At 57.3% G+C, this 27,954-nt stretch overlaps 12 protein-coding genes across 12 annotated transcripts; 5 read left to right on the forward strand and 7 right to left on the reverse strand.

Moving 5' to 3' along the window:
- Window positions 1-7: 7 nt before the first annotated feature.
- Window positions 8-729, reverse strand: P884DRAFT_279193 (pterin 4 alpha carbinolamine dehydratase-domain-containing protein; the record flags this gene model as incomplete). The annotated part of the gene is made up of 3 exons (XM_069443276.1): window positions 8-250; window positions 386-448; window positions 544-729. 3 exons carry the CDS (start codon window positions 727-729, stop codon window positions 8-10), a joined length of 492 nt encoding a protein of 163 aa, XP_069295909.1.
- Window positions 730-4,173: 3,444 nt separating this feature from the next.
- Window positions 4,174-4,880, forward strand: P884DRAFT_205483 (uncharacterized protein; the record flags this gene model as incomplete). The annotated part of the gene is made up of 2 exons (XM_069438652.1): window positions 4,174-4,353; window positions 4,419-4,880. 2 exons carry the CDS (start codon window positions 4,174-4,176, stop codon window positions 4,878-4,880), a joined length of 642 nt encoding a protein of 213 aa, XP_069295910.1.
- Window positions 4,881-5,808: 928 nt separating this feature from the next.
- P884DRAFT_247397 (ARP5-like protein) lies at window positions 5,809-8,864 on the reverse strand. The gene is made up of 4 exons (XM_069440503.1): window positions 8,362-8,864; window positions 7,966-8,286; window positions 6,130-7,889; window positions 5,809-5,913 (listed from the first exon to the last, which is right to left on the reverse strand). The coding sequence occupies exons 1-4, from the start codon at window positions 8,543-8,545 to the stop codon at window positions 5,884-5,886; spliced, it is 2,295 nt and encodes a 764-aa protein (XP_069295911.1). The 5' UTR covers window positions 8,546-8,864; the 3' UTR covers window positions 5,809-5,883.
- Window positions 8,865-9,256: 392 nt separating this feature from the next.
- On the reverse strand, window positions 9,257-10,140 carry P884DRAFT_271381 (uncharacterized protein; the record flags this gene model as incomplete). The annotated part of the gene is made up of 4 exons (XM_069442431.1): window positions 9,257-9,508; window positions 9,635-9,817; window positions 9,930-10,042; window positions 10,104-10,140. 4 exons carry the CDS (start codon window positions 10,138-10,140, stop codon window positions 9,257-9,259), a joined length of 585 nt encoding a protein of 194 aa, XP_069295912.1.
- A 1,122-nt stretch (window positions 10,141-11,262) lies between these two features.
- On the reverse strand, window positions 11,263-12,108 carry P884DRAFT_262122 (DASH complex subunit Dad4). Its single transcript, XM_069441631.1, has 5 exons — window positions 12,025-12,108; window positions 11,907-11,963; window positions 11,790-11,834; window positions 11,639-11,723; window positions 11,263-11,584 (listed from the first exon to the last, which is right to left on the reverse strand). Exons 1-5 carry the CDS (start codon window positions 12,025-12,027, stop codon window positions 11,556-11,558), a joined length of 219 nt encoding a protein of 72 aa, XP_069295913.1. The 5' UTR covers window positions 12,028-12,108; the 3' UTR covers window positions 11,263-11,555.
- A 220-nt stretch (window positions 12,109-12,328) lies between these two features.
- On the forward strand, window positions 12,329-12,931 carry P884DRAFT_205372 (YL1 nuclear protein C-terminal domain-containing protein; the record flags this gene model as incomplete). Its single annotated transcript, XM_069438645.1, has 1 exon — window positions 12,329-12,931. One exon carries the CDS (start codon window positions 12,329-12,331, stop codon window positions 12,929-12,931), a length of 603 nt encoding a protein of 200 aa, XP_069295914.1.
- A 466-nt stretch (window positions 12,932-13,397) lies between these two features.
- On the forward strand, window positions 13,398-13,845 carry P884DRAFT_279197 (uncharacterized protein; the record flags this gene model as incomplete). Its single annotated transcript, XM_069443277.1, has 2 exons — window positions 13,398-13,603; window positions 13,662-13,845. The coding sequence occupies 2 exons, from the start codon at window positions 13,398-13,400 to the stop codon at window positions 13,843-13,845; spliced, it is 390 nt and encodes a 129-aa protein (XP_069295915.1).
- A 972-nt stretch (window positions 13,846-14,817) lies between these two features.
- On the forward strand, window positions 14,818-15,671 carry P884DRAFT_271384 (Got1/Sft2-like family-domain-containing protein; the record flags this gene model as incomplete). Its single annotated transcript, XM_069442432.1, has 4 exons — window positions 14,818-14,848; window positions 14,966-14,992; window positions 15,152-15,216; window positions 15,372-15,671. 4 exons carry the CDS (start codon window positions 14,818-14,820, stop codon window positions 15,669-15,671), a joined length of 423 nt encoding a protein of 140 aa, XP_069295916.1.
- A 438-nt stretch (window positions 15,672-16,109) lies between these two features.
- P884DRAFT_331184 (profilin) lies at window positions 16,110-17,472 on the reverse strand. The gene is made up of 5 exons (XM_069445716.1): window positions 17,300-17,472; window positions 17,204-17,219; window positions 17,045-17,129; window positions 16,779-16,934; window positions 16,110-16,651 (listed from the first exon to the last, which is right to left on the reverse strand). Exons 1-5 carry the CDS (start codon window positions 17,310-17,312, stop codon window positions 16,517-16,519), a joined length of 405 nt encoding a protein of 134 aa, XP_069295917.1. The 5' UTR covers window positions 17,313-17,472; the 3' UTR covers window positions 16,110-16,516.
- A 1,753-nt stretch (window positions 17,473-19,225) lies between these two features.
- P884DRAFT_205556 (uncharacterized protein) lies at window positions 19,226-20,269 on the reverse strand (the record flags this gene model as incomplete). Its single annotated transcript, XM_069438659.1, has 3 exons — window positions 19,226-19,456; window positions 19,542-19,688; window positions 20,099-20,269. 3 exons carry the CDS (start codon window positions 20,267-20,269, stop codon window positions 19,226-19,228), a joined length of 549 nt encoding a protein of 182 aa, XP_069295918.1.
- On the reverse strand, window positions 20,257-24,452 carry P884DRAFT_227867 (uncharacterized protein). The gene is made up of 5 exons (XM_069439699.1): window positions 23,619-24,452; window positions 21,281-21,715; window positions 20,925-21,235; window positions 20,384-20,660; window positions 20,257-20,339 (listed from the first exon to the last, which is right to left on the reverse strand). Exons 1-5 carry the CDS (start codon window positions 24,362-24,364, stop codon window positions 20,279-20,281), a joined length of 1,830 nt encoding a protein of 609 aa, XP_069295919.1. The 5' UTR covers window positions 24,365-24,452; the 3' UTR covers window positions 20,257-20,278.
- A 248-nt stretch (window positions 24,453-24,700) lies between these two features.
- Window positions 24,701-27,735, forward strand: P884DRAFT_262130 (P-loop containing nucleoside triphosphate hydrolase protein). The gene has a single exon (XM_069441632.1). It carries the CDS (start codon window positions 24,929-24,931, stop codon window positions 27,314-27,316), a length of 2,388 nt encoding a protein of 795 aa, XP_069295920.1. The 5' UTR covers window positions 24,701-24,928; the 3' UTR covers window positions 27,317-27,735.
- Window positions 27,736-27,954: the final 219 nt, after the last annotated feature.

A 27,954-nucleotide genomic window follows, 5' to 3' on the forward strand; every position in this document is an offset into this window, starting at 1 on the left:
GAGTTGTTTACTTGGTCTTTGGAACACAGCAATCCCCGGCGGAGCCCACCGCCTTGTTGGCAAGACCTGATAGACTGCATGCTTCCCCTAGTTGTAGATGCTGCTGCTCCTGCTGCTGCTCCTGCTGCACGGGGACCACTTCGCCAAAGTCCGTGGCGAGCTTATCGCAAATCGTCGCTAGTTCAATGTCCTTTTCCGAGAGACCCTTGGGGTGATGCGTTGTCCAGCGGATGAATGTGGTGTTGAACACCTATGCAACGACGAACTGGTTAATGGGGACCAATAATAAATTTTTGAAACGTAGACAGAGCAGAGGGGTCGTTTATGATGGGAAGGGGGGGTTGTGGGAGAGGGACGGTTGTTCAAGGGGTAGGTTATTGCATACATTGGACCACTCGGGGTGATGGTTCTTGAGCTTGCACTGGAGGGACACGGCTGTCATGAAATCCTGGAGACACGGTCAGCCGATGATCTTCTTACCCGATCGCCGCGTCCGGGCTGTCCCGCAAGAAGAGCCTAGAGGGGCGGGTACGGCAAACTCACCCATGTCTTGGCGAACGTCTTGAACTTGAACTCGCGCTCGAGAGCCTGCCCTCCCATGGCCAGAGCCCACCGGCCCCCGTTCGCTACGAGGAGCGGGGACAGGAAGGTCTCCAGCGCCTCGCGGTCTGAGTCGGCCGTGAACTGGGGCTGCTGATTACTGCTGCTGCTGCTACTGCTGCTGCTCATCATGGCGGATTTGGCGGCCGTCGTGGCACTGAGATGTCGCACGAAGGGATGATGAGCAATATGATGTTGTGCTGTGCTGGCTGCCCGCTGAGAGACGAAAATGACAATGCTGGGAGCTGGTCTCGGTTGCTTCCTTAAACGCAGTAACGATCCCGTCTTCGGGCGAATCAATGGACGCATTGCCGGCGTTGGCGGTCAGAAGAGTCGATGTTGGGCTAAGGTTTGTGATGGGGTCATGGCTTGAAGAAGGGATTACGGTACGGTACGAAGCTCTGACAATTGTATTCCATACGTCTGAGCGTTCGGTACTGTAAGTTTGCATTCATTGCCAAGTACGGAGAGTGGTATTGTTACAAAGCCGGTTAACTGGCATGTGCATGAATCGAAGCCGCCATGCCGGGAAGCTACCAGCTCGCCCTCTACGTATTGATGCGGCATATTTCCAGAGGCAGATTAATATATCGATCAATCATTGTCGGCCAGCGCTCCCGATTCGAAGAGGGAACGAGGCAATGCCCTCGACGGCAGATCTTGAAGGACACCTCGCGGATTCATTTCATGCTCGTGGTATGCTCGTGGTAATGAACTATCCGGCAAAAAAAAAAAAAAAGGTGCGAAGCGAGCTATAGGATACATCTACGGAGTATAAGTATGTGTATGATATATTCTGTATTTGCCCATGTAAACAAGCGGCGATCGACCTGCCGTGCCCTGATGTGTTGACTCTATGCTTCGAAAACGGTCTTGTTGGGCAAAGCGTCTGGGCTGCCATTGTTCTCGACCACGTTACCAATTCTGCAGCACACCAAACGGCTTCGGGACTTGTGTCAGCATATGATCATGCTCCCGGCTTGATGGCCAAAGTGTTTTTTTTTTTTTTTTTTTTTTTTTTTTTTTTTTTTTTTTTTTTTTTTTTTTTTTTTTTTTGCGCAAATTTGCGGCAACTTTTGGTTAAGCAAGCTGGTCAGAGTCGAGACGTCGTCGCCTCGAGAGTGAAGTTACGAATTGAGCGGACAGAGGACTGCACCTTCGCGAATAGTGAACGAAGACCAGTTGGGAGTCCGAAACGCAGACCGCACGTGCCACTTTCGGCGCTCGGAAAAACTGGGCGCTTACGCCAAGCCCATAACCCCGACAAGATCCTCAGTCCCACCCCGAGACAAACGCCCGAGAGCAACTTCATCGCGATTTCGATTGCTGACAAAGCATATCGTTTTGACATTCCAACCATCCGTCGACCAGGGTCTCAGTGAGCCTTTCTGGACAAGGCGGCTGATTGGAGCTTTCCGATTACTATTCCAGCTATATCTCGGTCGCCACTCCGTCGCCTTCTCCACCTCTCGAGTACTCGAGTCGCAGACCGTAGGACCACAACCGTACTCCGTACATATGCGGTTAATCGTAAGGGCCGGAGTCCACACGATTGATCAGTCTCGCAAGACCCGGGAACGGCGCGAATACGGAGCGGTAGAGCCCTGCCGGAGCGAACCGTAAAAGAAAGCGTCTCGTTGCTTTGTGTCTGAAGCCAGCCACTCAGATTATCTCAGTCGTCAGTTTTTTTTCCCGAACAAGGTTGCGTGGCCGACCCAACTCGATCCCGATGGGATAATCTCGGAAAACGGTGCTGACATAACTCACTCGGTACAAGCCTGGTGACCTCGATGCAGGCTTAGAGCATCATAAAGAAGGGCCAACCCCCACGTTTCCTTACCTAATTGTCAGCCAAGCCACTCTTCCATATCTCGACGTTTGCGACTGGTTCACGTTGCTGAGTCAGGGCAAGTGGTTTATTAACACCATGTCGACCAACGCCAGCATTGGTAAGTGGTCAATTCTCCATTTTCGATCCTTGCAAGCCCCCGGTCGATGCGGTCTGCACGGCTACGCTTTTCCCTCTTGGCACTGCTTTTACCCCCATCGCTGGTGACCATCCATTGGCGCTCGTCGAAGTATCGCGCGCGCAACGAGGCCATCACCAGAGGACTCGAGGGAGACACATTGTGATCATGCTTCTCTCGCTGCTGCCTGCCCAGGCAGTTATTGCCGCGGCACTATAACGGTCACAGACGAGAGCGAATGGGCGGTCTCTGCCGCGACGAAAAGGGCGGGAGACTTCAGTAGGCCGCGAGCGGTCCTCTGGGTAACCGATCTGGACGGACCCTCCATCACCTCACTCAGCCATCATCTCGTCCAGCTTAATGCTTTGCTCAACCCAAGGCATTCGCCGCGCTATTTTCTTTCCTTTCCCCCCCCCTTCCTCTCTTCTGTATTCCTCTTATGGCGATACCAATCTCCTGTACTTCTGTCATCACGCATTCCTCCTCATCCCTGCTCTTGTTACAGAATAAATACGGATTACACTGTACGAAACAATATATGCGGCTTGCCCGTTCCCTGTTTTGAGCTTCTTCCCCCCAAGAACCCGGGCTCTCCGTCAACCCGGGTCGTCATACGCGAAGTCGGACCCGCTCTTTTCTCCGTCCATCCACGGCACCGCGAACGCATGAGCCTGGCAAGTGCTGGGTACAAGAACAGCTGCGTCCCATCCCTGGCCCCGCCCGACGTCTTCCTTACCTAATTCCCCGCGTTTACCGATTAGGTCTCGCGCACCACATCGCGGCATCGCTGTAAGTCGCCCCCGAGACGGGAACAACTGCCAGCGCCCGTTGTTTCCTTCTCCCATTGCTCCTGTCCTAGGCCTTCCCTCCTCAATCAGACCTATACCGGAACAATGGGCTCTCAAGAGACATCAGCAATTCAACCATTCCTTTTCTTCGCGAAGGGGTTTGAGCAGTGCCGTTGTCCAAGACTCCGAGAACTATGTTAGGAAGTCGATGGATTTATAATCTGCCCAACCCCGGTCCTCCAGAGACCCATCCAGCTGCATGGTTTCTGTTTCTTCTTTCCTCCTTTGCATCCAAACTCCCTTGAATCTCAGCCCCTGCCGTTCTGGGCTCTGAGCTGCAAGCCAGGCTTGCTCTCAATTACCACTTCACAATTACCTAAGGGCGACAGTGCCCCGTCTCTAATTTTACCCCCCCTTCCCCTTCCCTTCCTCTTTCCCCACCACCGCCACCACCACTGCCTCCACCATTTCCGGCATATCAATTTATTTATTGATTCCCTCACAGTCGTCGCCATGCTGACTGGCCTTTCGGTTCAGAGTTAAGTGCTCGCGAGCAACCTGCGGCGGCCGTATCAGCAGCTCCCGCTCCTACGGTGGAACACTCTGTTTACGCGCCACCACATTCTAACTTTGCCGGCCACTTACAACCGGCATCCGACGGGGCCGGGGCCAAGAGCGAACCTGGTCCATCTGCACTACCGCACGGGTACAACCACCAACAACAACTTCCACAAGGAGAGGCTCACATTCACCCTGAACTGCGATCTAGCCACGAGCCGCCACCGACAGCTCCTGTCTACGCTCCTCCCATCTCCAACATGATCCCGCAAGCTGCTGGAGTGCCGCATGCCAACCAAGCGGTACCTATTCCTGGCCAGCCTGTGGCTGTCGCCCCAGCCGTGGGGCCAACAGAGACCGGAGAGACCCCTACCGATGGGAGGAAAGCCAAGCGGGAGTTGTCCCAGTCTAAGCGTGCTGCACAAAACCGTGCCGCCCAGGTCGGTAAACAAAAACACCCTATACTTACATAAAAAATGCTGACGAAGCAATGCGAATAATGCAGAGGGCATTCCGCCAACGGAAAGAAGGATACATCAAAAAGCTCGAGCAGCAGGTTCGGGAATATGGCGAAATGGAAAACACATTCAAGGCGGTCCAGGCCGAAAACTATGCGCTGCGAGAATATGTCCTCCGCCTGCAGTCCAGACTACTAGACACCCAGGGCGAGTACCCCCAGCCGCCGCCCGGACTCAACCTTGCACACCCCAACGCTCAGACGCAACCGCCCCACGTCAGCCCCGAGGTTCCCCAGCCCGCGGCGACGGCCGCTCCGGCTGCCGCGGGTGCCAACCAGGTCGAAGTAGCTGCGCAGGCTGTCGCTGGCCTAACTAGGAGCGAGCATCTCGGTGACCGGGACCCTTACCCACCGCCGGTCCGTAGCGAAGACGACAGGACGGCTGAGGAAATCACGCGGCAGCTACAGGCGGACGGTGGACCGGACGGGTTGCCCGCCGCCACCATGTAGGACATGCGCTCTCTAGGATGGCCACCGCAGTGAACGGTCGCCCGTTATCAACCCCGGGGGGGGGGGGGGGGAAGAGGGGGAAATGTCGAACGCGACCTTCTTTTCCCGATGGCTTGCACGGGGCTCGCCGATGCCAAAGAATCAGTCCGCCGGAGCTATGTCGCCTCACACCACCTCCCTTTTTTTCATCTTTTGTTATTTTGTGTCGTCTTGGGCGTTTGATAACTGCGTTAGCGGAACGGAACGAGTAGCGGCGGGGGGTGCCCGTTGCCGCGCTCCCTGGCACATGTTTGATGTATTCTAGCTGATTATCCTCGTTGGTTTGTTTTGGTGCAAGGTCTTGGCAGATCAGAAGGTCGAAACGCGCAACACTGTTTCGTTGTATGTCCATGCCAATAGCGGTTTCGGATGGCCGATAGTCCGAGCTGGAACGATCGCGATATGGGCGCTTTGTATCGGCTCGAGGCCGTATCTTTCTTACGCCTTTGGGGTCCTGCATGTTTGGTAGTGTGGAACGTGCACTGTGGCTCTTGAGGTCGCTCATCAGAGAGCCCAACCCTGGGTGAGACCTAAAATGCTCTCTCTCTCTCCCCCTCTTTCTCTCTCTTTTTGAGGGTTTAGCAATGGGCATGGATCCAGAAGTGTCTCTCTTCCTGCACGAAACCAGCGTGAAAGCATACTATAGACCGCGACGGTGTTGGAATATTTTTAGACTTATCAGCAAGGTGTATTTGTTGGCTTGTATTGAAGACGTGACAGCACTCGAAGCCAGACGAACATTTTCACCGTTCCCAATCCAGCCTTCCCTTTAAAAACTCCCCCCCTTTTCCCAACTGCATCTGTTTATACTAGAAATGCCTGGTAGGTACATACCTAGTTGCGACCGGAACTATGAACCACACCGCAGAAACCATGGGACGTGGATCCCCCCCCCCCCAAAAAAAAAAGCCTTACGTCGGACAACCATCATCAATTCTTCCTGCCGAGGTAGCTTGTTGTTTCTTCAAGCAAAGGCATTCCCCAGATCATGTTCCTAAACCAAAGCCGAGACCGGTCAGCATATACACAGTGCGATTCATTTGAAAGAAACAAAGCAGAGAGAGACAGAGAGAGAGAGAGAGAGAGAGAGAGAGAGAGAGAGAGAGAGAGAGAACATGTGAGAAGGCAAGAAGAAGGAAAAGAAGAAGGGAACGAGTCCCAAAACAAAAAACAAAAAAAAAAAAAAAAAAAAAAAAAAAAAAAAACTAACCTTGAAATACTCGGGCCCCTTCTCGAGCCACTCCTCCTTGGTGACCCTCGCCCTCTTGGCGTCGTCGGTGCAGGCCCAGCCGGCGGCGCCCTTCCAGGCGTCGAGGGTGGCGTCGGCGGCCCTGCGGATGACGAGGGGTGCGCCGGCGGGCAGGAGGGCGGTGAGGCCGCGGCGGAGGCGCTCGTCAAAGTTCTCGAAGAGGGTGTTGCCGCCGGTGAGGAAGACGTCGCGGAGGAAGTGGTCGCGGTCGAGGCCGGTGATGGCGGGGAGGCGCTGGGTGAGGATGTCGCCGGCGATCTCGACGATGCCGGCCTGGTCGACGCCGGCGATGGCGGTCGGCTGGAAGAGGACCTCGGGGACGCGGATGCGCTCGACGTTGAGGTGCAGCCGGTGCGTCTCGGCCGGGGAGGAGGGGTCGAAGGGGCGGGGCCCGTAGCGGAAGGCGTGCAGGAGCGACTTGGACCAGTCCTTTTGCGCGTCGAGCGTCTGGTCGTAGTCGAACGTCTTGTCGTACTTGAGCAGGTCGGCCTCGATGGCGCGCACGGCGGCCTCGAGGTCCTCGTCGCCGCCCTCGCCGTCCTCGTCGTCGCTGTCGCCCCGGTTGGCGCCGATGGCGACGCTGCGGTACACGCCCCAGTCGGCGTCGTCGGCGCCGAAGTCGTCGTCGTCGCCCCCGCGCCGGCGCTTGCGCCCGCCCGAGGCGCCGGCGGGCGCGTCCGAGGCCAGGTTGGCAATGTTCTTCATGCGGATCTGGCTGGCGAGCGACTTGCGGTTGCCGAGGTCGGCCTTGAGCCGCTCGCGCTCCTTGATCTGGGCGAGCTTGGCGAGCCGCGCCTGGCGCTTCTCCTCGAGCCAGCCCTCGAGGTCGCTGACGCGGCGCTCCTCGTCGAGCCGGGCCGCCTCGGCGATCCGGGCCTTCTCGGCCTCCTTCTCGGCCTTGGCGCGGGCCCGGGCTTCGTGGTTCGACTTGAGGAGGCGCTGCTGGCGCTTCTGCTTCAGGCCGGCCTCGTCGAGCTGGTCGTCGGGCACGTCGAGGAGGCTGAAGTCGGGCGCTTCTTCCTCCTCCGGCTCGCCGAGGTCCTTTGTCCGCGCTTTCCTGATGGATCTCTCGAGATCTCGGATCACCCGCTCCAGCGCGGCCTCGTCCTTGACCTCGGCCTCGTCCAGCAGCCGCCTGGCCTCCTTCTTGGTCTGCTCGGCGATCCGGCGCTGGACGTCCTTGTAGTATTCGAGCTCCTGCTCCTTCTTCATCAACCTCTCGAGGCGCATCTTGGCGGCCTGCTCCTGGAGCCTCCGGCCGCTCTCCTTCTTCCTCTCGGCGATCCGGGCCAGCTCCTCTTCCGTCTTTTGCACGACCACCTCCTCCGTATAAGGGTATTGAATGATGCGCTCCCTGTCCTCGAGCCCGGTCCAGTCCAAGTAGTGCGCCAGTTCTTGGTCGTAATCTAGTGATACGTAGCAGAAGTCGCGAACCATGTGTTCGGCCTGTGAAGAGTTGATCTTTCCGGGGAACCCGGTGTAGTACTTGAGCCTGAGGAGCTTCTGTAGATATTCGGCGGCGTGCCAGCCGCCCCAGTTGAGCCGTATCGCCTGGTTGAGCATGGGCTTTTGGTTGTAGACAGGGATCACATGTGTCGCGCTGTATGATGAGGAGATCACGAGGCCGGTCCTGCCTTGGTTGTGGCGATATGAGAATAACGAGTCGATTCCGTAGACGACGCTGGGTGCGTTGTAGCACTCGAATAGCATCTCGCTCATTGCTTTTTTTTTTTTTTTTTCAGGGTCAGCAAGTGGCACGACTCGGAGCCGGTCCAGGAAGGGATCATCTAGGCTCACTCTTTCGCGAGTACGGAAGATTGGCGACGGCTTCCGTCATGACGATGGGCATGTCGATGCCCCCTTCGACCCCATTCATGCCGAGCTTGATGAAGACGTGGTCGAGGACGTGCTCCATGACGTCCCAGTTGCTCACGATGCCCGTGCCGGCCTCGAAGGCGTTTCTGATGTGTCCTCGCGCGGCAGTGTCGGCGTAGCAGTCGTGGCCGGCGAAGGAAAAGGTCTTGCCCGCCTTGCGGTCTCGGTATTTGGACATGATGGGGGGTATTGCGAGTCGAGGCTTGGTCTCGAACGACCAGCCTGCCCGAACAGTCGAGGAGCCTATCCACGGCGGGAAAACGTGCGTTAGGTCAGGCTCGGTTTTGAAGTCTTGCGAGACTGGAGGGCGCTGCTCACCATTGTCAATGACAATCGCAGCCTGTCCTTCTGGCTGCGCCAGAGCGCGTTCCCTGCCGTCTATTTGTGGCGGAAGGTATTTCTCAAACCTGGCTTCTTTGACCGGATACAATGTCGGCGGGGGCAGGTTCTTCCAAGCCTCCCTTCGGCTGCTGACCGATTCCCCCGTTGCGGAGGGCGCCATGGCTCAATCGATCTCTGGAATCGCAATCGCAATCGCAATCGCAATCGCAATCGCAATCGCAATCGCAATCGCAATCGCAATCGTCTGCTCGGAGCAGCTCGGTTCGGAATGAGGTTGGGGCAAAGGTTGAGAGAGGTTCAGATGGCGACCGTCGATGGTCGCATGTTGCGCAATGTCGATTATGGGTGTCTAGCTCGGGGATTGCTCGCGATCGCGTGGGTAGAAATGAAACGTCAGGCACTGCGCGAGAGTCGCCGCTCTCGAGCTTGCCGTTGGTTGTGCACTGGGACTTGGAAGCTTATACGTACGGAAATACACTAGGATCACGTCCTGCGGCTTGGCCTACAGTTAACCAAGTCGACGTAGGTTTAATTACCGTGTGGAACATTCGGCATGCTTGTAAATGGCTAAGGTACGGCGCATGTATGTACTGTACGCATTACAGTACATACGTACCTCATATTAACTAGCTGTGTAAGACGATTGGTCGCGCGGGAGCTGGTGACCCGGGCCAGTAAAAGGTGAGCTGATGAGTTAGTGTAATCCGTACTGTAATCCGTACGGATTAGTTGCTCCGTCCTTCAACGCAGCACATTGCCGTCCACTGCTGCCCATTTATGGTATTCAGATTTGCGACTATGCCTATCAACCAGGTAAAAAAAAAATGAAGTAAAAGGCAAGGTAACTTCTAGCAGTCTTCTCGTCGTCCACTCATTTAAGAATCCCCCGGTTTGGTATCGCCTTGGCCTGTTTTCTGTTTGGCAAGGGCTTCGGCCAAGTTGTAGCTCGCGGGCCTTTCCTAGTTCCAATACTCCTGCCCCAAGGCCACCATCTCTTTCTGCAGCACAACGGGATACGTCGCGTCTCCGTCCCGATGACGTCGCGGTTACGGTCGTAAGTCGGTGTCACCTCATGCGGGACTTCGCGGAAATGCTCGTCCAGCGTGGTGATCTCGTAGAGGTGCTGCCGCGGACGTATTGCGAAGTGAACGCAACAACTCCTCCGCTGACGGGGTCAAGGACAACCGAGTCAAACGGGACAATATGCGGGTGGTCGCGGGGGAGTCGGCTCCAGCTGTTGAGTTCGTACCAGGTCCGATCCATGCCCATTAGGCATAAACCAGTACTTAAATGCCGCCGTGGTTGTGGTGCCGGTGCCGGTTCCGGTGCTCCGACCCGTGCCGGCAGCACTTCGTGCAGTTGGTGGCTCTGGGTACAACACCAGATCGATCTGGGGGGCCATCAAGTAGATCGTCTTGACCGGGAAGGGGAGCTGGAGAGCAGAGAGAGGATGGTTGTTAACACAAGGAGTCACATCATCTTCTCGATCCGTCACGAGGGTGATGGGGCCATCCGGGTCTGAGAAGCGAAGACCGAAGACACACCATCGCCCAGTTTATCGATGTGCTTCGGAGCTTGGCCAGACAGATTTCCTCGGTTCCCCCGACGTCTTCGACGGGAAATGGGTTTGCATATGTGACCGCGAAGGTCTTTCTTTCTCTTCTGTGATCGAAGTCGGTGAAGTGCCAGGTATACAGGCCCGCCCGTGAGCAACGCACCGGATCCTTCCCAGAGCCGATCCCCGGGATCGATCATTGTGTGAGAGACGGTGTAGAGGAATGCAAAAACTGACGAAAGAGCAAGGTAGCAGAAAAGGTATGCTGTCGAACTGTCACGATTGACCGCGCAATGCAGGAGGATGTAGAGGGACGAGGCTTTGCCGCCTTCCTTTTTACCAGGATGAGATAGCTACCCGATTTCTCAAGGTTGGACTCGACGTCAACGAGGCACTCACCATTCCAGAGGCGCTCGGTTTCGAGTTATCAATGCTAAAATGCCAAAGAAGCTTAACACCAACCATTCGTTCTCGCCGATAGCAGTCTGAAAATTCGGGGGACAAAAAGGCAACGCTACATCCAGCAACACCAATATTTACCCAGCAAACACTGTATTTTGTACTATCAAGGATGCATCTGTATGTCCAAAAAATGCAAGAATATCAACTAATTTTTGCACTTAGCTAGACCGCCCGGGTCAGCTAGATAAGTATATAAGCCCTCTCCTATACTATAGTTACGTCTTGCGAACCTTCTTCCATGTATTGGTATACACATCCTTATACATACCTTACCTATACAGTTCGACCCGTAGTTCGACCCGTAGTCCAATTTCACCATGCCGCGCCAGCTCCCGTGGAAGCAACCGGGCTACTTTGACCCATGCTTAAGTGCGCCTGAGGACGAGGAGGTCGACGAAGAAGTAGCTGAACCTTCCAACTTGAGGAAGAGCCTGAGAGGGGATATACCAGGTACCTATTGATAGGGACTTATGTTAATAAACAGTTTGTACGGGTTCTTGTAAGTACTGGCGATGCCTTTGTAATACACACGTTTAGCAAGCAAACGGGGAGGGGTAATTATGTCTGCTACCTGCGGTCACCAGTACATCGAGTATCCCTACCGATGTGGTCTCGAGGCGACAAAATCAGGCAAGACCGGATTCTGTTATACCCCGGTAGCAAAACACCTCCTTCGCAATACGAGAGTAAACGCAAACTGTCCATTTTGTTGATGGAAGCCACTCGCGGTTTGAACGAGAGCCATTCGCTGCCGTTGATTCCGAGACTAACTCCTGCAGCGTCGACGTTGACTTTGCTCTACTTGGAAGAGGAACAAATCCCTCCACAAACCAACAACGGCAACGGGCTCAGCTTGGGAAACGGCTTGAACCATGGCTTGGACAATGACAAAGACTCGCTTAGTACGCTGGTCATCGGCCCGTGGCTTGGTAACAGCAAAGACTTCGGCAAAGCCCCGCACTCTGTCGATGGGAATCAGCCTGGCTTAGGTAGCCAATACACGGCAATTTGAGATGAGAAATGTATATACGACAGAAGACGTGAATTTGGCGCCAGCATCTGTTTTAGGTATGGCCACATGCCGGATCATGGGAGCCTCGTTCTCCTTACTTAACCAGTGAATCACCGGAAACGCAAACGGGCACACACGTCTTCATGCTGGATCTCTTAAGTTGTCCGTGGCTGAATTTCCTCTCATTAGTGAGAATGCCCTCAATTGGCCACTGTCATACTCACCTTCGAGGTGAAATAGCACGTTGGACTGATAGTTTTTGAACATCTGGGCCACTAGCTCAATGTTCATATTCTGAATGTTGATCTCCTTAAAGACTCGTTAGTCAGAATGTCTTGGACTCAAAAAAAAAAAAAAAAAAAGAAGTAAACATACCTGAAGGGCCTTGTTCATCACCACAATGGATTCATTAAGCTTTTCCTGTTGTTCAGAAAACAAGTCAGTACAACGGGCTCAAGAGCACAGCCGCCCCCCTGGATGAAGATCACGGACCACGTTGGTGATGATGCGTGACAGAAGCAGGTTCTGCTGATGCTCGTGTGGGCTTTCCTGTTTAGAAAAGTTAGAAGCATTGTTTCCGAACCCATATTCTTCTAAAAATGGCACTTACCATTGTGATTAACGAGTATCAAGGGTTGAAGTTGATCTGGTTGCTGCGCTCTCTTGCGCTTTTGTTGTTTACTTGAGGAGGTGCGGCAGACCCACCTCCACATTCGATCACTGACCAAGAACCACAGCAGCGAAACAGTGCGAAGTACTTCATCTAGAAGCGGTCAAGCTTGGCAGAACCGGGTCGCCTGAAGCCGCCGCCCTGCCAACTCTCCAACAGCTTTCCACGCTCAGTTCTCTCTCTTTCTCTCCCCGCCACCTACCCAACCGGAATACGCATCACATCCCCTTCTTAGCCTCCCGCAATGTCGAACCCAGAAGCGCAAGCCGCGCAGGCGGCGCATCAGGCGCTCATCGAGCAGCTCGACATTCACTCCATCCACAAGACGTTCCGCAACCCGCACTGGCGCCCCAACCAGCGCCGCAACAAGAACGTCAAGGCCATCCTGGGCGACGCGTCGCGCAAGGAAGCCTCGGTCAACGCGACACCGCGGGAGAACAGCGGCGCAGTGACTCCGTCGCAGGATAACGACGGGCTCTCGACGAGCGGCACCTCGACCCCGGCCGTCCCCTCCGCCACCGGCTCGACCAACCCCCCACCGAACCTCGCCCAGGCCTCACGCAGCCTGTCCAAGCTTGTCCTCGAAAAGGCGCTGTCCGCGTCCTCCCAGCAGCCAAACGGCGCGTCCTCGGCGCCCACGGCAACCTACACCAACATCGAGAGCGCGCCGAGCCTCGCGCCCTTGAAGCACTACTGCGACGTGACCGGCCTGCCGGCACCGTACATGGACCCCAAGACGAGGATGCGGTATCATAATAAGGAGGTGTTTGCCATGATTAGAAGTCTCCCCCAGGGCGTTGGCGAGCAGTTCTTGGAGGCAAGAGGCGCCCACACGGTTCTCAAGTAAAAAGGCAAGGACGGAATGCGGACGCCGGCCGTCGGGAAGAGTTGCTGCTGCCATTTCGTGAAGATTCTAAATTGCACCATCGGCAGACGCCGGAATCTGGGGCGGTAACAGTTTGACAGGCTGCACTTTCCCTCGAAGTCATGTCCCCCGACAGAATCCTGTCACCGAAGCTGACGATTCGCTCTCGCCCTATGGCCTGGGCTCGCGACTACCTTGCCGGCCGTGCTCTGCCTCATGTTATCGTTTACTGCAGGCTCCTGCCGGTACATTATGACACCGTTGCGCAGAGCTATTCCGCGGTCATGCTCTTTTAGCGAGGGAAACCCGCAGCTTTATTCCCACGATATCTCCCATCATACATACCCATTGAGAGTAATCATTAGCAGTCCGGTTCCCTCGCTGGACGCTGAGCGGACGGAACAAAACGCAACGGCAACGTCCAAGCGTTGAATCCTGAGACTCAACAATGGATTCCTCGCCCTCTCGGACCCCGACCCGGCAGCCCGCCCCAGAAACCCCAACCCCTCCCCAGACGCAGGATTTTGCGCGTCACACATCGTTCATCTCGTCGGGGATCGTCACCCCTAGTCCGAGCACTCGAACAGACGTCCCTCTGTTGCCGACCAACTACCCCGTCCCACCCGTACCCGGCAACCACGAAAAGCACGCGCCGTAAGGTTGCCGCACCCCGCAATTTCAGGGTCGGGCGCTAACAAGCCGTCGGCTGCAGAAAACCACACTGGAGGCGGTTTCTGTCGAGTGTCAACGAGTTCTTGCTGGGGAAGGAAAAGGCATCGGTGTATTGGTATGCAAGTCTCACGTCGGTCCTCGCTGCCCTAGTTGTCACGGGCTCGAGCATCTTCGGCTGGCCGCCGCTGCCCATCTGGGAGTACCTTCGACACGCGACGGGCTGACGATGGGATGGCGAAGGCTCTTGCGCAAAGGACTGAAGATGAAGCATGTGCCGGAAGGGATGTTGGCGGGATGACGGTAACGGAAGCGCGGCGTTGGCGATTGGAGTGAGCTAGAGGGGGGAACACACCATGGGTCATCACGGCTACGGAAGAGGATTCACACTGCAATATAACCACGTATTGTAATTGTGTACGACCAACAAAGTCAGGCCCCAACTATGCACTCGCTACCTCTCGACAGCAAGATGACAGTCGACGCCCCGGCTTAATCGTGATCGGGTTCTTATGTGCCTTTGATGTTCGACAGATCACCGAGAGAGGACGGAGAAACCAAACTCAGTTGCTCCAACGTTCGCTGGAGCCGTCGCGGCAAGTTGAGAGTATTGGAAAGAGTACCTAGAGATTGAAAAAAGAGAACTGTGCCCTACCTTTGCTGCATTCTCGGGCGTGCAGAGCCAACTCCAACACCGCATCCAGAGCCCCTGCCACGAGTATGCATTGTGTTTTCATTATCACTGATGATTGAATACACCTTGAATGAGATCCACGGAGTGGCCATGTTTTGACTGGTGTGTATGTCCCAGTTGCTTTGACATGATGACAACTCGGTCGTTGTGAAGAAAGTTCATTTCTGGCAGCAAGAAAACGTTTTTCGACCAGCCAGATAAGGGTCCCAACGCTGCTGCATTTTGCCCAATCAGGGAGAGGAGAGGCCTGCGGTTCCCAGGTTCCAGGTTGCCTTAACACTACAATACCTGCCGGAGCCATCGGCAGTCTGTCGCCTTGGCGACTTGTTAGCTCTTTTTCACGTTTCGAGTCGCGCCGCGCAACAAGACCAACAAAGAGATAAAACGGAACGATCTCGAGCGACTCTAAGAACCACTGCCGGTCTCTTGAGCTTCACTTCATTTGCGCGAATTGCTAATATACTACCTTCCATTCCGAATTGCCCCCATACTCCGCCCAGCGAAAATGCCTACCATGTGGTTATCAGATTCGCAAAGTACGTCCTTGAAACCCCTTTTCCTGCAGCCGCGCTCGGGGAGGAGTTGACCTCCGGCGCCGGCGGCGCAAACCGAGTCAAAACCGCAAGAGCAGAGCTGACACGGCCCTCGCGCAGAAATTGGAGTCGCCTTTTGCTCCGGCGGTATGTGCGATCTCGAACCCCTCAGCCTCTCCGGCGCGCGACCTCGACCGATGCCGCTCGTTCTTTCCCCCTCGACCTTTGTGATTGCCTCCTGCCCAGGCAGCGTACGCTGACCGCCGCCTCTCTTTTTCCTTCCTATTTTTTTCCCCACGAAAACAGGCGGCTTCTTCCTCGTAGCAGGCGTCCTCCTCTTCTTCGACCGCGCCATGCTCGCAATGGGCAACGTTAGTTTGCGCTCCCCCCCAACCTTCCTACCACCACCTCCATTCACGCCCATATCTATATATCTACATAAAGTTATATAATACGCGCGGACTAACATTTTGGCTCCCGCTCGGCCGCCCCGCGCGGCGCGGCTCGTTTCGCCCCCGTCGTCCAGATCCTCTTCCTGATCGGCCTCACCATCATCATCGGCCCGCAAAAGACGGCCCTCTTCTTCGCGCGCAAGCAGAAGCTCAAGGGCACCGCCGCCTTCTTCGGCGGGCTCGCCCTCATCCTGCTCCGCTGGCCGCTGACGGGCTTCCTGGTCGAGCTGTACGGCATCATGGTGCTGTTTGGCGACTTCCTGGGCACCATCGCCGGCTTCGCCCGCAATCTGCCCGTCATCGGGCCCTACATCGGCCTGGCCGTCGACCGGATCGGACTGGGCGAGCGCAGGAACGCCGATCTGCCTGTTTAAAGGAGAAGCATAGAAGGACCGTGTGAGGAGGCGCCGGGGAAAAAAAAAAGGGGGGGCGGGGGAGCGAGCTGAGCAGTTCTAAGAGGAGATGCGATAAGCTGGCAACAAAAGGCGGTTGCCGTCGCTGTCGTTTTGATGCCTGGGCGGGATATAATAACCATATATGTAACACGAGGGCGGCAGAAGACGTGCTCGCGTTCAGGGATCCCCGGAGGCGAAGGGTGATGATGATGAACAACCCTGCCCGGAGCTGAGAGGAAAAAGGGGAAGATTTTGGATGATGCTTTACGAGTCACTGGCCGGTTCCTCGTCGGAAGGAGCATGATGACGGCGTTCTGGGAGACGTTACAATAATGCTATTTTTTTAATGCGGAGGGAGTTCTGGTTCCTGGCAAAAGCTCTGTACTTTACAAGAAAGAAATGGAGGAACTGAGAGAGATCACGCGTCAACCACATCCTTACACAAATACTCTCGGGGATGGACGAGTCAAAGACACGTAAGATGCGCTTTCCAGCACAGGCTCAAGAGGGGCATGTTCCATCTGCAGAAACGCGGGTCTCGAAGCCCCTGTGCCTCGGGCCGGGCCCAGCTAGGCTACACGAAGCAAACCTGCGCGTCATCAAATCGAGAATTCCTCGTCCGCAGGGTGCCCACCTCCCTGTCTTCTGTTGTATGAGTCTATTATGTACTGACAGCATCTCCTCCTCCAAATCGTCGCTGAAGCTGGAAACAAACGGCTGGTTCTGGTCTCGTCATGTGCAATTTTGTTCAGGTATCCATCCATCCTTCCTAGAAACCCCATCCGAACGAAGGCTCGCGCTTCGGGCACGGGAAGGCGGGTAGTTCAGTAGCCCTGGTTGATGAGATAATCGCCGAGGGCCTCGACCGTCTGTGTCGCGTTGCCGGCCTGGACGTTCTCGCCGTAGTGACCAATGAGGATGGCCTGTTTCGTCTTGACGATGCAGATACCGGTCCTGCCCTATATTCACGCCGTCACACGCCTTAGCTGACCTGGCCTGTAGATATGGGCAGGCTTCGTCAAGCGCGCGGGAAAGGGGAGAGGGGTGGGGTGGGGTGAGGTGAGAAGCGGGTGTGGGGATACGCACCTGGCGCCCGTAAATGTGCTTGTCCTCGATTCTAAAGGCTACGTAGCGCTCGCCAGCGACGTGAATGCCGTCCGAGAACGCCTTGGTTACCGCTGGGCCACCCTTGTCTGCCTCGTCCAGGATGGCGACGATATTCTTGAGCTCGTCGGCGCCAACCTGCAACAGAACGTGTTAGGCCGTGCTCGGCTTGTCTTTTAAAGCATTTTCAATCCGGTGCGTCAAGGGTGGAGATGTCCAGGGTTGGCGGTGTTATGGGAGCGGCTTACCGCGAACCCCGGGGTCGCGGCCCAGGTGCTGTCGCCAGCAGCGCTGACGATGCAAGCCTTGTCGATGTGGCCGGAGCCAACCAGGCTTGGTCGGAGAGTCAGTCACTCGTACACGATCTTGCAAAAATACCACGTTCGGGGAGCGGTTCGATGCCGTACCTCGAGTCAACGTAGGCTGTTGAGAAGCTCGGTGTTAGCTCCCAGTCAAGATCCAAAACACAAGTGGGGTTGTCAAGTCGTGACGAGAGCTCATACCTTGCCAAGACATGGTGGGCTGCGGCGGCTTTGTTATCTGAAAGTTCTTAAGAGTATCGCGGGTATTTGGAGGAGAAGGAACGGAGACGAAGGGTAGCTTTTGATGGTGTTGCAGGAAAGTTGTCGGTGGACAGACAACTCGGCTTGATGGACTTTCGACCTCCTCATACCCCGCCAGCTTGGGCAGATTCCATCACCTCGAAGAGAGTGGGGTTCAGCTCCATGCCAGCCCGCGCCCAATGTAGTCATTATGTAAGCTAGCTGCTCCACTTCCAGACCGCCAACTCGCTCGCGGTCCGCAATTTTTTTTTTTTGTGTTCACCGTCAGTTTGCGAGAACTCGCGGCGATCCAACTCCCAAAGAGCGGGAGCAACCGCAAATGGCTTTATTGGCGGCATTTGACATGCACTCGCTCATCGAAAAGATGTGATGCGCGGATGCGAACGGTTGTTGGTTACATCATGCTGTAGAAATACTACTCCCGTCATGCACTCGAGCAAGCACTGCTTCGAGCTTTGTTGAGCAACACGGTATTTGAAGTCCAAGAGCATGCTCGCAACAACCGTTTGGCAATGCCCCGACAACCGAGCCCTTTGTTTACACTACTCTTCAAATTTGAACGCGTCAATATTACGGGGTACGTTGGGCCGAGTTCAAAGAACGATTTCCGACTTCTTAAAGCGTTCATATTACACTGTAACTATGTACTCCACGCAGCAACAAGCTTCCTCGGCATTGCCGATACGTCAACCCGAGGATGGGCAGGTTTTAGCGAGGATAAGCACATCGCAACTTGATGTCGTGACTTGATCTTGAAACAAACCAGCAAGTAGTGTGCCGATTTGACATCAGATCGGGCGAACTGGTCGGGCCCACTCGAGCAGTTCGATCGATGGCTAATCCGTACACTTCACGGGCTCGAGATGGTCAAGGCTCTGCTCGAAACCTTCTTCAACCGGTTCAAAAGGGTGGAAGGAATTACCGAGCGTGCCCGAGCGCTTCATTTCACGTCTGTTCAGCTTCATCTGCCCAGGGGCTCCCTCCCTATAAAGGGCGGCGTTTACCGTTGCTTGGCCGATAAATTTAACCCTCTCATACGAGCTCCGAATTCTGCGGATTACAGGCCCATCCCCAACGCCTGGTGTTTGTGGGAATTTGCATGTCTCTGAGACACGCCTTCCCGGCTGGACCCTTGCCACCTTGCTCGGTTCCAACGTGCCGACGTTCGGATGATGCTTGGCACTCGCTTCATGGTCAACGACATCAAAGGGAACACAAAAACGGAAGGCAGGCCACATGCTGAAAATGGCAAGCAAAATCTCCCGCCCCTCTTGGCTTGTTCGGAGGCATGGGTCATTGGACAGGGCATTCCGAAACCAGACAGCTGGCGGTTTGGGTACTGGTAATCCTTGAACATGGAGGTAAGTTCCGCCTGTTCTATGTACACTACATAACTATCCCCCCCCTGGGTCCTTCAATCTCGACAGCGTCGCAGAGCGACAGTGAGTATTGCCGCGCTGTTGCACCAGCCAGCGACCGATCATGATAGGGCTACGGGACATTCCAAAGCTTGGCATTTTGCCAAATCACCAAAAGCTGTCTAGACATCCGTACTGTGTACATACTGCGTACACTATGCCTCGCTAGCGAGCGCAGCTGCCCCTGGAACCAGGCCACCCAAGTAGTTTGATCAAACGATTCCTAACATTCGAGTTACGCCGGACGTGTATAATGTGGTCAATAAGTAAGGACCATATGAGCACAAGAGTCAGAGGAGGAAAAGGCCAAGCTTGCAAGTTTTCCCGTTTTGGAAGGGACACCTCGCAATAAAGGGGTTGCTGTGTTTCGTGTGGAAACGGGGGGAGGGAATACCCAAGGTACCTGACCTGGGCAGAATTGGAAGGCAGTAACTACACTACTTTCCGTTCACATCGCAACCAGCTCTGTCCATTCAGGGCAAATCTCAAAAATGATCAAGGCGAGCGATGCGACTGAGCCTATTAGCAGACATGTCGCTTCCCGATCGGCTGCGCACCTCTCCGTTCTGCATCGGGTGGTCAGCATCGCAACCACTGAGGGGGGAGGCTTTTTGGGTTCTGAGACAGCCTTGCAAAACAACCGCCCCGGGAACCCGGGGGCATCCCCGCACAGGTTTTGCTGCACCCCTCGATCGTTCCACCGACCAGGGGGCCGGGGGGGGGAGAAACACGGGTAGGAATTGTGTTGCACTTCGGTCACTTACCCGTACACGGGTGTGCACAGGAGACGAGACTCCCTGCTGGCGATCAACCTCGTTCAGAATAACCGCCGTCCATCTCAGGCCGACACTGCTGCCAGGGAACACAAAGAACGTGCTGTCGAAGGCCTTTTTAGCCTCTTTTTGCAGAAACTGTTTGTCGAGAGAGGATCGGTCAGACGGCATATGTAAGTGGTAAATGTCCCCTTTTCTGCCAACCACAAAGCCACTCCGAGGTCCTTTCTTGTGTTTGCCGCGAGCAAGGCTCGTGCCTCGTTTCTCACTTTCTTGCGGTTTGCGATGACTACTGTCTTGTAAACCGTTTTCTTTTAAACTGCTCCTAGAGGGCGGCTCGTGTTCTCATTTTTTTTTTTTTTTTTTGCCCAATTGGATCTGTCAAAATCATCATCTCCAGAGGCCAGGGGCCATTCCCGCACGATCGGTGTGGAACAGCCGACGGACAGCAGGACCCCTGGCAAGCCCGGCCGGTGGATAAGTTAGTTATAACTAGCTTTTGCGTTTTCCCAACGGGCGCCATGTTGGAAGTGGTTAGTCAATCCAACCTGTTCTGGGCGGGGACCGGGACAGGGACAGGTTCGGCGAGTGCGGCGGACGGGGTTGCGGCGGATGGGGATGGGGATGGGGATGGGGATGGGGATGTTAAGCATCCAAGTGGTCCGATTCAACACAGGGGGCGCGGTCCAGCAGCCGCGGCGACCCTGGACCAAGGACATGGTCGTGTGTCAGATCCTACCCTGCGTCCACGGGACGCAAGCAGACGGGGCAGGCACCCGCCTCAAAACGCTGGCTTACCCCCCGTTGCGTTTCCCGGCGGGAGGAACCCGTACCTCGATCGACCTCTACCTCCACCGCCATCAAGAGCCATCGCTGTCTTCGCCAACACAGCGCCGTTCAGAATGCTGGCCCGACCCAGCACATCTTCGGGGCCAAATTCCAACAAATCCACTGACGTGAAGCCCGGCTGGGACAAGCGGATTTCCAAGGACGACATCGCCCTGACAAGAACGGGCATGGGCATGGGCACGGGGAGCAGCCTACATCCATCAGCAAGGTCTGGGGAGATTCCGATTGGGATGGCGCTGGGGAGTCCGACCCAGGACTCGGCTTCGTTTCCCGTGAGCCCACAGCCTGGGTGGTGGCAGCCGCAGACGCAGACGTCGGTCCAAACAAGCCATGACCATTCACCCCCGTCAGTTCAACCTAGTCATGGTCATCCGCCTCCATCAGCGCAGACGCCGGAACCCACGATTCAGAGGTCGAAGACGCAGAAACGGAGGCTCTTCACCTCTCTCTTTGGCGGTCGAAAGCATACGGAATCGTCCAAGACCGTGGGTTCTGCCGAGGCGGACCGCGGCGCATCGCCTTCACCGGCAACTGGGTCCAAGGCAGCCCCCGTCTCGGTCCGAAGCAACACAGTCGCCAGCAAAAAGACGCCGAAACACAAGCCCATCATCGTCAAGTCGATGGCGGAGCCAGGGACGGACGCTGACGCTACGCCATCAAAGGCGCCGACCGTCTCGGAGTCCGCCTCTTCGGCCTCCGCGAGCGGCACGGGGTTGCTCAACGTTGAAATCCCCGACATCAGGCTGGAGCGGTACAGTGTCATGTTCAGCGGCGTATTGAATTCTGGCGAGAGCAAATCCTCCTTGTTGGAACGGCGCCAAGCCACGCTCGAGAAACTTAATACCACCAGCGACAGGATAGAGCACCAAGAACGGGATGACAAAACAAGGCCGCGTAGAGCGACCTCGCCCCAGCCGGTGAAATCACCTGCATTCTCACTCTTCCCCCAGACGCCAAACCGGCAATCGGTGGTGATCGCTACCACGGCAGCAGGGATGGCCTCGACAACATCATTAGCCCCTCCTTGTGGTCTCACTCGCTCCAACACTTCTCCAGCTTGCCTCTCATCGCCATCCAGGGCGAAGTTCGAGTCACCGCCACAGCCTTTGCCGGAGCAGCCCAAGAAGGAAAAGAAGACGGTAACCATTGTCTCACCCCGGACCATGGATGAGCGAACCCGCGCAGCCCGGGTGGAAAGGTTACGAGAGCAGCAGGCGCAACAGCAACAGGCGCAACGGAACCAGCAGGCACGATCCCAACCACGAACCACGGCGCCCTCGGCAACAACCTTGCACTTCCATCCCAACGGATCCAGCCTGGTCCTCGACTCCCCGCCGCATAGCGCCGCCTCCTCTTCCTCCACGTCCTCGACCGAGACTGAATCATATTCTCCGCCCGCCTACCGCCCCGCATTGAAACCCAACCTCCCCGAACCCGAGTGGGAGATCATCACGCCTCCCTCTCCCACCTCTGCTGCCTCCCCCCCCTCCTCCTCAGCTAAACCATCCGAAAATACTACGCCACCCCGTCCCAACATCCGGTCTCCCTCGGTCTCCTCGTCCTCCATCGTCTCCCGGACCTCCCTCGACACGCTCGCTACGTCCACCAGCACGGGGACCGCCCGCGTTTCGGTTGATGAGGAAGACGCAGCCCTCAAAGCGGCCGTGGAGATCTCGATTGCGCGGCAGATCAGCATCTCGAGACAGCAGAGGCGGCTGCTGAAGCCGTTCGTCCGGGCGGGCGCCGGCAGCAGGGGCGTGAGTCCCGGTGCGAAGGACAAAGAGGAGGCGGGGCCCTCGTCGAAGCCGGATCAGCTGACAGTGGGGGTTATCAAGGGGAAGGTGATGCCCATCATGGTCGGGCCCGGGGCGGCGGGCGACCGAAAGAGCGAGAGGGTTGTGTTGGATGTTGCTGAGTGATTTGGGGTGGGCAGAAGCTGGCTTTCGTTTCATCCCGGTATTATATATTTCTTTTTTTTTCTCTTTTTTTATTTTGACTCTCGTTGAGGCCTCTCCCCTCGGCAAGGTCCAGGGGTGGCGCACATCTTTGCTGTCAGGGACAGCCATTCTTTTCTTGTAGTTTGCCTTTTTCTGTCTGAGCGGGCATTTTTTTTCTTTCTTTCTTTTTCTTTTTTAATAGGGTCTGGTGATTCTAGAAGACGGCCTTGACGGGCTTGTTGTGTGATACCTTTTTGATTTATGCGAGATACCTATACAATAAACATGGATACGGCTCGGTTGACCTTTTGGTTGTAATTGGGACACAAAGGCACACAAGTTGGTAACATAAGCTACGGTATGATGATACGCTGCAGTGTGCCCAAACTGTTTATTCGATTTGTCTTTGGCCCAATCTTCACCGGGTTGCGATCACTACCACAATGCGGTGGCATTCACGGTCATGACCCTCTCTGTCCGCTCGTCCACCATCTCGCGCCGATGCCACGCCCTCGCAAACCGCCGACCCTCCGCAGCATCCGCAAACGTAATCACAAACCGCGAGTACCCGTACTGCTGGTGCTGAGAGGAAGAGGAGGAGGAGGAGGAGGCAGACCACCGGTTCCTCGACCTAGAGGTCCGCCGGCCCTCCCCCTCATCCTCGACGATATCCCAACCACCCAAGTCTGCCTCCCCGTCGTCGTCTTCTACCTCCTCCCCGTCCCCGTCCCCGTCCCCGTCCCCGCCGAAGCCGAGCTTGCCGCTCCCGGCGCGCAGGGCCTGGACGGGCCGGGGCCAGCGGGCCACGTCGGGCCGCGGCTCGACCAGGCGCCAGGGGAGGTTGCGCGCGGCGCCGTCGGCCGCGATGGCGCGCGCCATCCCGTCCACCGTCACCTTGCTCCCCGACAGGCGGACCAGCACGCTCCACTTGCTACCGACGAGGGCGGCGGCAGCGTCGCGGTCGGCGTGGGCGCTTCTGCTGCTGCTGCTGCTGCTGCTGCTGCTGCTGCTGCTGCTGTTGAGGTGGGTGCTCAGGTGGGTGGCTAGGCCGTGGGGGATGAGGGTCTTTTGCGGGGTGGGGAGATTATGCTGCTGTTGTTGTTGCTGTTGCTGTTGCTGTTGCTGAGGGGGCGAGAGGCGGGCAATGAGTTTCAGGAGGTCGGCAGCGGGCATGAGGCGCGGACGGGAGCGGAGTTCCAGGGGTGGTGGTGGTGGTGATGGTGGCGGCGAGGCTTCGTTCCCTCTGGGCTCGGCCCCGGTGGTGCCGGCGGACCGGTGCGACAGGTCGGCCGCCTCGGTGAGGTCGTACACGCGGTCGAGCTGGGCGGCGCAGGCCTCGGCGGCGCTGCGGGTGTCGAAGAAGAGGAAGTACTGGCCCCGCGGCTCGCGGGTGGTGGCCGAGACGGCCTGGACGACCTTGGAGATGCCGCCGGCCCAGCCGGCCACGTGCCGGCCCTGGGGCGCCCAGCGGTAGAAGTCCGACTCGGCGAGCGAGCGGGAGAGGGAGCACAGGACAAGGACCGTCTTTTCGCCGCGCGACTCCGCCCTGTCGCGGGCTCGCTGCCCTCGGGCAACGGAAGCTGCTGCTGCGGCGGCGGCGTCCTCGAGCCAGGCTCGAAGCTCGTCGCCGACGTGCGAGACGTCAACCTCTCGCCCGTCGTCCCCCCCGGCTCCTAGGCCGGGCCGTGGAGGATGGAGCGCGTCTTCATCGCTGGATTTGAGTGATTGGGCAGCGCCCGCAGACGGGCGAGAAGACCTCGGATGTTTCGCCGTTGTAGGGGGGCCGGGTCTGGATGGAAATAGTTTGTCATAGAGCGATGCCGATGATGAAGCAGACGGCTTTGAAGGCTGAGGATGGTCTGAAGAAGATGATGATGACGACGACGACGGTGATGAAGACACTGAGGACGAAGAAGATGAACTTTTACTGCTGCGCCGAGAATAGTGGCGCGCCGCCGTCGGTTTCCTGTGGCAGCGACATTGCCAGACTGCAGTAGACTGCGGCAGCCGTAGCCGCTTTGCGAGCATTTGTTTGGGCTAGCTACGGACGGGAAATCCCATGAGCGAGCAGCAGAGTACCTTTCGCGTCTCTCTCTCTCTTTCTCTCTCTCTCTCTCTTCCACGGGCGGGCGGGCAGACCCAGATTCCCACAGCAGGTTCGGAACGAGCAAGCGAAGAGTGGTGGGGCGGGTGCCTAGTGTAAGTAAGGCATTTGGCGATTTAAGGCTGATGCGCACTTGCAAAGTTAGCGAGCAGCGTGCTAACCTAGGGCTCCACTCGGGCCCGATTCTTGGCTTGTTCCGGGTAGCACTTAAGTTTGTGCAGAGTACGAGTGGATTGAACGAACTTCACACACAGTCCGTCGCAGGCTGTTTTCCCGGGAGCATCTCGCCCAGCCGAGGAGAAAGTATTCGAGCACCGTGCCCGGATTTTGTTCGATTTTCTATTTATTTTCTTTTCTTCTCCCAATCCTGACTGAGTTCGGGTTTCGGGTCGGGCTTCGGGTCGGGCTTTCCACAGCAGTTGGATGAGTGCCTCTTGCAGGGAGAGAGCGCCAGGGCCCAGATCACGCCTCCCCAAAGCGGAAACACAATGAAGTCGCTCGAGTTCCGCATCCGCAAGTTGCACGTCAACACTGACGCGGACAAGCGGCTGCAGAAGAAGCAGCCATCGCGCGTCTATGTTAACGAGGAGGCCCTCATCGAGCTGACGGGCACGAGGGATGGCGGCCGCGCCATCTGCATCGAACGGGTCTCGGCCTCGCCCGACGAGCGCCCCGTCCGCCGCGAGGCCACGCTCTGGAAGGCGCCCGAGAAGCTGGACAAGTCGGTCACGCAGATGTACGACGCCTTCCGGGATGCGTGCAGCTACAAGCTGGGCGAGCAGGTCCGAATCACCTCGCTGGGGGGCCCCCTGCCCGACGCCGACGAGGTCATCATCGAGCAGGCCCCTGGCCCCGATGGGTCCGCCCCCGATCCCCTGGCCCCCGAGGACATCCCCGGTTGGGAGTTTGTGCTGGCCGGCCGCCTGTCCCAGATCGAGCACGTGTATGCCGGTCTGGTGTTCAAGAACCTCTTCGCCAGGGGGCCCGAGCGATCCTTCGTCGTGGCAACCGTGAACGGGAGGAAAACGGGCAACGCCCGCTACCTGGACCGCAAGACCACCGTCAGGCTCGCCACTACCGCGCCCTCCAACAGCCAGCCGGACGCCCTCCCGGCGAGGAGGCTCGAGGTGACGGGCATCCGGGGGCTGGACGCGCAGGTCCGCCAGCTCAACCAGATCCTGAGCTGCTTCGACGCCCGCACGCCCTTCCGGAAGAAGCCGGCCTACCGCGGCATCGTCATCCACGGCGGCCACGGCACCGGCAAGACGATGCTGCTCAACAGCATCGCGCGCACCGGCTGGGGCACCGTCTTCCGCATCCAGTACAAGGACAAGCTCTCCGAGATCCAGGAGGTCTTCCAGAGGGCAAGGCTGCAACAGCCGAGCATCGTCCTCATCGACCAGCTCGAGCGCCTCATCGATAAGGACCGCAGCAACCGCGCCGCCGTCATCCTCGCCCTGTGCGAGGCCCTCGACACCCTGGCCGCAGACGCCGCCGCCACCGGGGAGCTGCCCAAGGTGGTCGTCGTGGCCACCTGTCTCGACTACACCACCGACGTGCCCGAGGACCTGAAGGAACCCCGCCGCCTGACCAGCGAGATATACCTCTCGCTGCCCGACGTCGACGGCCGGAGGGAGATCCTCGCCTCCCTCGGCCTCGACGTCGCCCCCGACCAGGAGGAGGACCTCCTCCGCCATCTCAGCGAGCGGACACACGCCTACAACGGCAAGGACCTCTGCCGCCTCGTTGACGAGGCCGACCTGATTGCGAGGATCCGTCACGCATCCGAGACCAAACCACCATTGCCCGAGACCGCCGCCACCAACCACTCTGCCACTTCCCCTCTCTCGGAGGGGGACGCGAATCCAGAGGCCGAAACCGCTCCTTCGCCAGCACCAACGCCAGCGCCAGCGCCAGCGCCAGTCTACCTCCTCCCCTCCGACTACCACGAAGCGCTCCGCCTCGTCCGGCCGTCGGCAATGCACGACATCAACCTCAAGCCGCCGCCCATCCGGTGGGACGACATCGGCGGGCAAGAGACGGTCAAGGTCTCGCTGCGGCGCGCCGTGCGCCTCTCGGTCGAGCCGCCCGAGATTCTGGCCCGCTACTTCGACCGGCCCCCCAAGGGCTTCCTCCTCTACGGGCCGCCCGGCTGCTCCAAGACCATGGCGGCCCAGGCCATGGCCACCGAGTCGGGCCTCAACTTCTTCGCCGTCAAGGGCGCCGAGCTGCTCAACATGTACGTGGGCGAGTCGGAGCGCGCCGTCCGCCGCCTGTTCCAGCGCGCTCGCGAGGTCAGCCCCAGCATGATCTTCTTCGACGAGATTGACAGCATCGCGAGCCAGCGCAGCGGCTTCGGCCACTCCTCCTCCTCCTCCTCCTCCTCTCCTTCCTCTTCTTCTGGCCGGGCCGGCGGCGGCAGCCACGGCGGCGTCAACGTGCTCACGACGCTGCTCAACGAGATGGACGGCTTCGAGGCGCTGCACGGCGTCGTCGTGCTGGCCGCCACCAACCGGCCCCAGGCGCTGGACCCGGCCCTGCTCCGCCCGGGCCGCTTCGACGAGCTCATCTACGTCAGCCCGCCCGACCGCGCCGCCCGCCGCGCCATCTTCGCAAAGGTCGCCGCCCGCCGCCTGATGCACCCGGACGTCGACGTCGACCGCCTCGCCCTCGAGACCGAGGGCTACTCGGGCGCCGAGATCAAGGGCATCTGCGCCGCCGCCGGCGTCGCCGCCTACGACCGCGCCGCAGAGGGCGGCGAGCCCGCCATCATGATGCAGGACCTCGAGCGCGCCATCCGCAATCAGAAGAGGCAGATCACCCCCGACATGCTGCGCGGGTTCGAGGAGTGGGAGAAGCAGTTTAGAAAGTTTTGATGATGAGCAGCCTAAACAAAACAAAGCAAGAGCTCTGAAGGGAGACAGGTGCGGTTTGATTTGTTTTCCCTCCCGAAAAGGGGCATTCTCAACCTCCTGTTGAAAACAAGGAGGCAGTCGAGAGGATTACGACAGCGCCAGGTGATGTTGCTTCTGTACGGCAATGACGCCCCATGATGATGCCCCTTTATCCCAACTGAGAGAAAGTAAAACCAGCCCTTAAATGCCACCCCATAATCACATACGTACCAAACAAGCAGGGAAACGGAATGCCGAACTTTGTTGTCCGGTGTTTCATTCATCTGGCCCAACCCCCCTCTTCAAACCAGTAGGGTTATTATGGGTAAGGTACAGACAACCCAGGCCAACCTTCACTACAGCATCCTTCCCTTAACGAGACCTCTCTCCCTCCTATCCCACCCAGTGAACCATGAAATGAGGCATGTGATCTATCCCTCTCCTATTCAGGGGAACAAACAAGGACCAGATTGGGCAGTAACGCGCAGAAAGCGGCGGCGGCGGCGGGTGTGGTGTCGGAGTAAGAAAACGAGCAAAAAAAAAAAAAAAATTGCACAAGGGAAAAAAAAAAAAAGAAACACAGTTGAGCGAAGGATAACAAGAGCGAGTCAAGAACCGAT

This window comes from Thermothelomyces heterothallicus, assembly GCF_042370625.1.
Source record: "Thermothelomyces heterothallicus CBS 202.75 unplaced genomic scaffold P884_scaffold_19, whole genome shotgun sequence".
In the NCBI taxonomy this organism is placed as follows: domain Eukaryota; kingdom Fungi; phylum Ascomycota; class Sordariomycetes; order Sordariales; family Chaetomiaceae; genus Thermothelomyces; species Thermothelomyces heterothallicus.